Genomic DNA, 7,652 nt, shown 5'->3' with positions numbered 1-7,652 from the left:
GTTACTGTTACTTGTCAATAAGGTCTAATGGTGCTTTGTACTTGGACGATATACTTCAGCTCTGGAAAACGTTAAAGTACTTAGATCCAGAAGAAGAGGCAAATGAAGAAGTACGGCACGCAAACGCCGATGATAAAGAGTACTTTCAATCGTTGGTGGATGAAGTTTTAAAATCCGACCCCTCAGTTGTACGACGTGTGTCTGAAGTACTTGAACAAGAGCTACACCCCGATAGTAACGATATACCTGAGCCACAAGCAAGTCCACCGAGGAAAGGAAGACCAATGACAAGCAGAACCTTGAGGAGAAACAAAAGTGCGTTTGAGTACAATACATCGTCCTCAAGGGGTCGTGGATCAAGATCTTCATCACGCAGGAGATCCAGAGGTAGATCTAGCAGCCGGTCGCATCAGTAATCAGTTGGAATTAACTTCAGTTTCAACTTATCTGGTACGCTTATTCCTTTTCATATAATCTTATATGTTTTAGATCAATTGAGTGATGTTAAAATATTGTTATTTTTTCAGATGGTCCAGCAGGACGTGATTTTTAACTTTTTCCGAGGCCAGAAAACATTCCGTTTATTCTTCCGCCATATCTGTTTGACTGGATTGATGTCATAGGTGACGGTAATTGTGGATTTAGAGCCATTGCCGTTACAGAGTTAGGGGGCGAGGAAGCATGACCTCTGCTCCGACGTGCAATGACTTTAGAAATTGAAACGCACAGAGAACAATATGCACGCGTCTATCTATCACATCAATCAGTGGAGGAAGCTATATACAGAATTGGTGCCCACAACAAAGGACCTGCTCCGTTCAGTCACTGGATGGAGGCGACAGCATTGTATTCCGCAGCAACGTTTCCAAACATAGCAATTGCGTATTATGGCTCTGCGGATGGTCATCCAATGTACAATTGCTTAATGCTTCCTTTAAGAAGAACAGGGGGAACGCATGGCGTAAATAAACTTATACATGTTCTTTGGGTAAACGAGAATCATTATGTTCAGCTTTTAATGAACGATGATTCATCGCTACTGCCGCCAGTCCAACAAAATTGGAGAGCAGCAGCAAGCAATGAATGTGCAGATTTATAAAGACAGTATCGTAACAGGATATCACTTTGGAATATAATGTGCGGCATTCAACGACAAGGGACTAATAACAGCGTCGAAGACGCGGTCAATTTAGATAATCCATAGTGTTTATTGTACTGTTTATATATAGTGTTATCATTTTTATAATTCTATTCATTGTAATAATTATATTTATAGTATTCATTGCATGATTAATTTAGTTAATAAATTAGTAAGTGATTCAAACGCAACACGTAACACAAAAAGTTGTTCATCTATACAGATTATAAAAAAAATTGTTCATTCATTACAAAATCCACAAATGTCTATTAAGGGCTACGCCCTCTACACTGTTGCCATTCCGCAAACAACTCTCTAAGATCATCTAAATACATATCAGCAACATCTCTTTTCCGAGGCGTCATTTGGGCAATAGCTGGCATCCTGAGCAATGGCGCAAGTCGAGCACTATATTCAGCAGCAAACTGTAAAAATCATACAATTGAATTGTCAAAAAATTACAAAGTCAATTCCGGTTATGAAACATAAAAATGAAATATATAATTAGAAACACTAACGTATTTGACTCTGTTATCCGCTACACCAAACGCAGCAGCAGGTCCTTCACCAGGGATGAGAAAACAGTGGGAAGACACTCTAAACCAGTCAACGTAATCAGGGCCAGCCTCTGATGGAACCGATGTCCGACGCAATGCCTGCTCAACTACGCGAGCGCAGTAGGGGAACCTACTCCACATCTCAGTAAACATAGGAGAAGAAGAGAATGTCACTGAGTAGGAGCCCTGTGCCGGTCGCACAGCTTGGGTAGGTCTCAGCGGAGGGGGAGGAATATCCTGTGCAAAACCGAGCTGCCTCACTGTCCTCTCAGGCAAATAAACCTCCACGACATCGAAACAGGTGATACCACCGATATAGGCGATACGTGGGTGCTCGTTCAATAAAGCCCTAGCAGAAGTCATGTACGGAGTCCACTCCACCTGCCCACAAAGAAAATAAACATAATCAACATAACATAATATTAATATAATAATCATAATTATGTTTGAGTTTATGTACAACACCTGTGTCTCTATCATGGCGTCCAGTATGCTCCTACAGTCTCTCAATCTGCTCAGCTCACGGATTGGCTTCTGAGGGGACCACATCTCTGCCCTAGTCTTGTTCGGCATGTCAGCTTGACGCAGATTGGGGCGGAAGGCTGGGAAGTACTCGTAAATCCATATCTGCAACAGTATCAGACAACCAGCAATAGTCTTGCACCCAGTCCTTGTCGCCATACCCAGTTGGCGATACAAGTACGCAAGCGTCAAAGTACCCCGGGCAATGTCAGCCTGATCAGCGGCGACAGCAAGAACAGGGTGAGGACGCATCCCGACTCTAGTTTTATCCACGAGCAGTAGCTTGAGTATCCATAGTCTGAGAACGGTGGCATAGCTGCAACAATGCACCCACGTTAATGCTACTGCTGGTGAAGTGCCCCTTCGCACGCAGCTCCGACAATGGCTCCCCAAAAAGGCCGGCCAGGCCCAGCTGCCAGTCTTGATCAGACGGTTCCACGGGAAGTGAACCGTCAATACCAATTCCTAAGATGCGTTGCACGTCATGCAACATTATACTCATCTCCCCCCAAGGCATGTGGAAGGTGTTGGTATCAGGCTGCCACCTTTCCACAAATGCTGTAATAAGAGCACTGTCGATGTGCTGGTGCATTATATACAGCAGACGACCAAGGGGACTGGCAGGTAACACCCTGTACAATTCATCAGACATGTCCTGCAGTCTGATGATTAAATCCAACGTCTTCTTCCGAGGACGACATTCCAAAATCGGAGGGGTGCGCTCCAATCCCTCGAATATTACCTTTGCTACATGCCCACCGTAGCTGGGTATTAAAGTGGTATCAACAGGGCCCCCGGGCTGGGGTGATGTGATCAACCAGTCCGTGTCCGCGGACTGGTTGCGCCTCCTCCCCCGTGGAGCCGCATCCTCAACCTAGCTTACTCCTGCCTGATCAGAAGTGCCAGCCGACCCATGCCCTCTAATCCTGAACTTACCAGCATGCCCTCTTATGAGCGTCCAATCAACAGGATGACCGACAGACTCATCCTGACCGACAGACTCTTCCCGGCTAACAGAATTGTCGTAATCAGTATGATCGTCACCTGAGCCGACCGTATGACTATGTAGGCTACTCTGGCGCTCCAAGCGACTACGCACTTGCTCTAGGGTACTTGAACGTTGGGCCTGACTATGTACGGCCGCCTGTTCTTGCCTTGCTCGCCTAGCAGATCCCGTAACCCCCCTCTCAGTAAAGTTGGCCTAGATCTATTGCCGCTCAATAACCCTCTAAAAAACCCTTTTCCTTTACCTTGATTTCCAGCCATTTACTACAATTTTCGTATTTTAATAACTATTAATAAAAATTTATAAGCATAAAAAATTAAATTAAGACGACATTCCAAAGTTAATATAATAAACACTTACAATCATATAAATTACAAACAAGTAACAACAAAAATAATTCACAATTACAAAAAAATAAACAATTATTATATTCATAAATATTTAAACAACTAAAATGTAATTAATTAATTACACAAAATAAATTCATTCCAATAAAAAAAAATTAAATAAATTCTTATACGAAATTTTAAAAAAAACAAAAAAAAAAATCAAAAATTCTGATTTGAAATTTAAAAAAAAATAAATAAAAAAAATTAACTCAAATTTCTGATTTTTCAAAAAAAAAAAAAATTTAAAAACACATATTTCAAATTTTTGATTTAAAAAAAAAATAAAATTTAATTAAATTAAACATTATTCGACATTCTAATTCGAAATAAAAAAAACAAAAAATAAAAAAAAAATTCATAAATTCTGATTTGAAATTTAAAAAAAATATATATTCAAAAATATTTATTCAAAATTCTGATTTAAAAAAAATAGTAAAAACAAAATATTTCAAAAATTCTGATTTGAAATTAAAAAAAAAATATATAAATAAAAAAATAATTCATATTTCTGATTTAAAAAAAAATAAAAAAATTTAAAAATCATTATTCAAAATTCTGTTTCGAAATTTATAAAAAAAAATTAATTACAAAAAAATAAAAAAAATTTTAATAATTTTATTCAAAAATTCTGATTTGAAAATTATAAAAAATAAATATTAAAAATAAAATAATTCATAATTCTGATTTTAAATAAAATAAAAAATTAATAAATTAAATTTTAATATTTCTAAATTGTGATTCGAAATTTAAAAAACAAAAAATTAAACAAAATTCAAAAATAAATTTTTCAAATTTCTGATTCGAATTTAAAAAAAAAAAAAAAAAGATGTTTAGTCGCACAAAAACTGCGACTCTACCTAGGTTAAATCGCACTTTTTGTGCAACTGGGTTTTGAATTTGTTTTTTTTTTCCTTTTTTTTTCTAAAATTTAAATTAAAACCTACTTCTTAAAACAACATTATCATATTACAATCTATTACAACATTTATTAAATAACAATAACTAAGAAAATAAATTAATTTTACAATAAACTCATTCGAAATTTAAAAAAAAAATAAAAAAAAATATTCATCCCAGTCGCACAAAAAGTGCGACTCCACCTAGATTAAGTCGCACTTTTTGTGCGACTGTGTTGTGAGACAGGGTTTTGATTTTTTTTTTTCCTTTTTTTTATTCTCAAATTTAAATTAAAACATACTTCTTACAACAACATTATCATATTACAATCTATTACAACATTTATTAAATAACAATAACTAAGAAAATAAATTAATTTTACAACAAACTCATTCGAAATTTTTTTAAAAATAAAAAAAAAATTAAAATTCATCCCAGTCGCACAAAAAGTGCGACTGTGATGAACAAATTTTTTTTTTCTTTCGTTTGAATTAAATTAAAAATTACCTCGATTTTTCGTTGACGACTTCGATTCCAAAGCTTTAGCTCCGATTAGTTTTAAGTGAAGAATTTGAATTTATGGAAGTGATGAGAGTGTTATTGAGTGAGTTTGAAGTGTTTTATAGAGGTTTTAAGGTTAGTGGCATTTTCGTAATTTTTTTAATTCCAGGGGCATTTTGGTAAATTCGTTCGAAGGGGGTGGCGATAAAATAAAAAGGATGGCGACAAATAAGAATCGGTTAAAGTTATTGGTAATGAAACAAACCTGAAATCAGACACAATAATGAAACAAGATCAAGCAAATGCAGGAGTACCTAATCCGTAAATATTTTTGAACTTTGCCATCCTTTTTATTTTATCGCCACTCCTTATATATTGAATTTTCAAAACTACCCCTGATTACTTTTCAAACTTTCAATCTTTAACATCCCTTTAAAAACTCTCTCCGAACACTCATTGAACTAAAATAAGCTAAAACTAAAAATCGAATTACAATGGCCAATGAAAATGAGGATCAATATGATTGCGGAATCAATATGATTGTGTTAAAATTTGATACATGATTACTCTTTTGGCTATAACTTTAAATAAAAAAATCATATAATTGCAATGTTACGGCATTAGAACCTAAACTTTCTTTTTAATAATATATTATATACTCAATTCCAATAACCGATAACCAAACGAGAAGTACAACAACAAAACCCAGTTAAACAAATCACAAAAACAAGAAAGCTACCTACTTTATAAACAAAAAAAATCAGAAGAAATAAGAATAAAAACAGACAAATACAACAAAAACCCAATTAAAAAAAAAAAACCCTACAAAATAAGTGAATTTCTACCGAAATAACCTAAAAATGACAAAAGATAAAATTAAAATGAAAATTAATGAAATAAAACGTACCAAAAATAAGACCATCGGCAATCAATCGCCTGGAAAAATCATCCGTATTGGGTACGATTAAAACTTTCGGAGCTAGTACATTGAGCAATAAAAGGAATTTCTTGATCATCCGACTGAAAATAAAGCTTGTAAATCTCAAAGTTGTTAATCGAAATAATTCGACAAGATCAATATGATGTTAAGAATTTTGATTAATGACAATAATTTCAATGAACTAACAAACGTTTGATAAAATAAAATTTGCAAAAATTAACGCAATGATTTAAGGAGGTTCACTCAATGATGTCTACGTCCTCCGTGGTGTGTAGCTGCTTGTTTATATTATTTTAGTGGAGTAAAACACTCTTACAAATGAAGTATTACAATTGAGTAAGAGATAAAACAAAGGCTATGTGTTTGGCTTAGGGGTTATGTTTGATGTACCTTGGATGAACATGAGAGCTCTCTATTTATAGTACTAAGTACATTCAATGACAATATAGCCTTAATTCTATGTAATAACTATTTTGAAATAGCTCCAAGAAGTTAAAGGGACAAAAGTCAGCAGCTCATGAATTGTCAAAAAGAAACCGCTCAACCGGAACAAAAGCGTGCTCGGTCGAGCGAGCTACAGCAGGCTACTGGATGTATTCTGTTTGTTCGCTTGACCCACCCAAGAGCTCGCTCGGTCTAGCGAGCTGGTCGAGCGACCTTCAGTATTCTTTTTTGTCAGTTTCTGCTCGACTAACATTGCAAAGCATCATTAAAAAACCTTTTGCACTTCTTTATAAAACACCATCAACACCAATAACTCCCATGATTACTTCACCAAATAAATCACACTTACACACTACAAACATTAAGTTACCAACTTAAAACACTCACATTAACACACTCATAGGATTCCATCCCAAGAGACACACATGAATGCACTCATCAATTTGTGCACTCAAATCACACCATTCATAACAATAATCATCCGATGTATTAAACTAACCCTAAAGTTTTCTAAAAAACTCTGAATTTTCAATCTAAAGAAGTTTAATCAATGAAATCAAAATGAAACTCAACGATTTCATTAATAATGGAAACTAACCTTGAGAAAATCAATGGTGAAAGAAAAGAAACTGAGGAAGCAGAGAAAGAGAAGAGTAGAGCCGGAGAAGAGTAAAGCAGGAAGCCGAGAGAAGAACTTTTTAGGTGAGAGAGGGAAGTTCAGTGATAACAACAAAGAGGAAAGAAGAGGAGCAAAAGAAGCGTGAAAAGCAGAGTGAAAAAGTAGAAAAGTAAACAATACTTTTACTATTCATAATAAACAGTACTCTTTCCTTCCACTCTTTTTATAATTAGAGGATTTAACTCTAGTGTGAAAATCATACCCATAAAATCAAATACTTTTTGACTATATAGCCATTTTCCACTTAAATTTTTTGAAGTCTTCTTTGTCGACTGTTATATGCCAATATTGTTATTCAGGTATATTTTTTTTCTTTTAATCATATTCACACAAGTTCAATGCAACGATGATTTTGTTAAAGTATATAATATATTCTGAGACTCAATATATTTAAGCTATTAATTGAGTTGGTTTCTTAACATGGTATAGTAGAAGCCAGCGCGACAAGATGTTACGAGTTTGAATCTCAACTACCCCTCATTTAAAGTAGAATAATTAGCGCCAGCTATGATGAGAGTATTATATGTTGCATCCACATTTCAACAAGCTCTCGTGTGCGGGGGCGTATTAGAACATATA

The 7,652-nt window shown here is 35.1% G+C and overlaps 1 protein-coding gene across 2 annotated transcripts; it reads right to left on the bottom strand.

The window, feature by feature from the left end:
* Positions 1 to 1,335: 1,335 nt before the first annotated feature.
* On the bottom strand, positions 1,336 to 7,254 carry LOC130807992 (protein MAIN-LIKE 2-like). Of its 2 annotated transcripts, XM_057673424.1 has the most exons (6): positions 6,993 to 7,207; positions 5,918 to 6,030; positions 5,017 to 5,275; positions 2,161 to 3,486; positions 1,657 to 2,076; positions 1,336 to 1,563 (listed from the first exon to the last, which is right to left on the bottom strand). In XM_057673424.1, exons 4-6 carry the CDS (start codon positions 2,467 to 2,469, stop codon positions 1,408 to 1,410), a joined length of 885 nt encoding a protein of 294 aa, XP_057529407.1. In that variant the 5' UTR covers positions 2,470 to 3,486; positions 5,017 to 5,275; positions 5,918 to 6,030; positions 6,993 to 7,207; the 3' UTR covers positions 1,336 to 1,407. The 2 variants fall into 2 exon arrangements, with proteins under 2 accessions (XP_057529407.1, XP_057529408.1); XM_057673425.1 differs by lacking the exon at positions 5,017 to 5,275 and having other exon boundaries at positions 6,993 to 7,254.
* Between the last annotated feature and the right edge of the window lie 398 nt (positions 7,255 to 7,652).

Source organism: Amaranthus tricolor, chromosome 3 (assembly GCF_026212465.1).
Source record: "Amaranthus tricolor cultivar Red isolate AtriRed21 chromosome 3, ASM2621246v1, whole genome shotgun sequence".
NCBI lineage: Eukaryota > Viridiplantae > Streptophyta > Magnoliopsida > Caryophyllales > Amaranthaceae > Amaranthus > Amaranthus tricolor.
Note: the sequence above shows the minus strand (reverse complement) of the source record. Positions and strands in the feature narration are given on the sequence as shown.

Excerpts from the sequence above, each read along its gene's own strand:
- LOC130807992 (XM_057673425.1), bottom strand. The coding sequence starts at position 2,469 with ATGCGTCCTCACCCTGTTCTTGCTGTCGCCGCTGATCAGGCTGACATT. Across the intron at positions 2,077-2,160 it reads ACGCCATGATAGAGACACAG|GTGGAGTGGACTCCGTACAT; the intron begins GTGTTGTACATA and ends CTTTGTGGGCAG. Across the intron at positions 1,564-1,656 it reads CGGATAACAGAGTCAAATAC|TTTGCTGCTGAATATAGTGC; the intron begins GTTAGTGTTTCT and ends TGATTTTTACAG.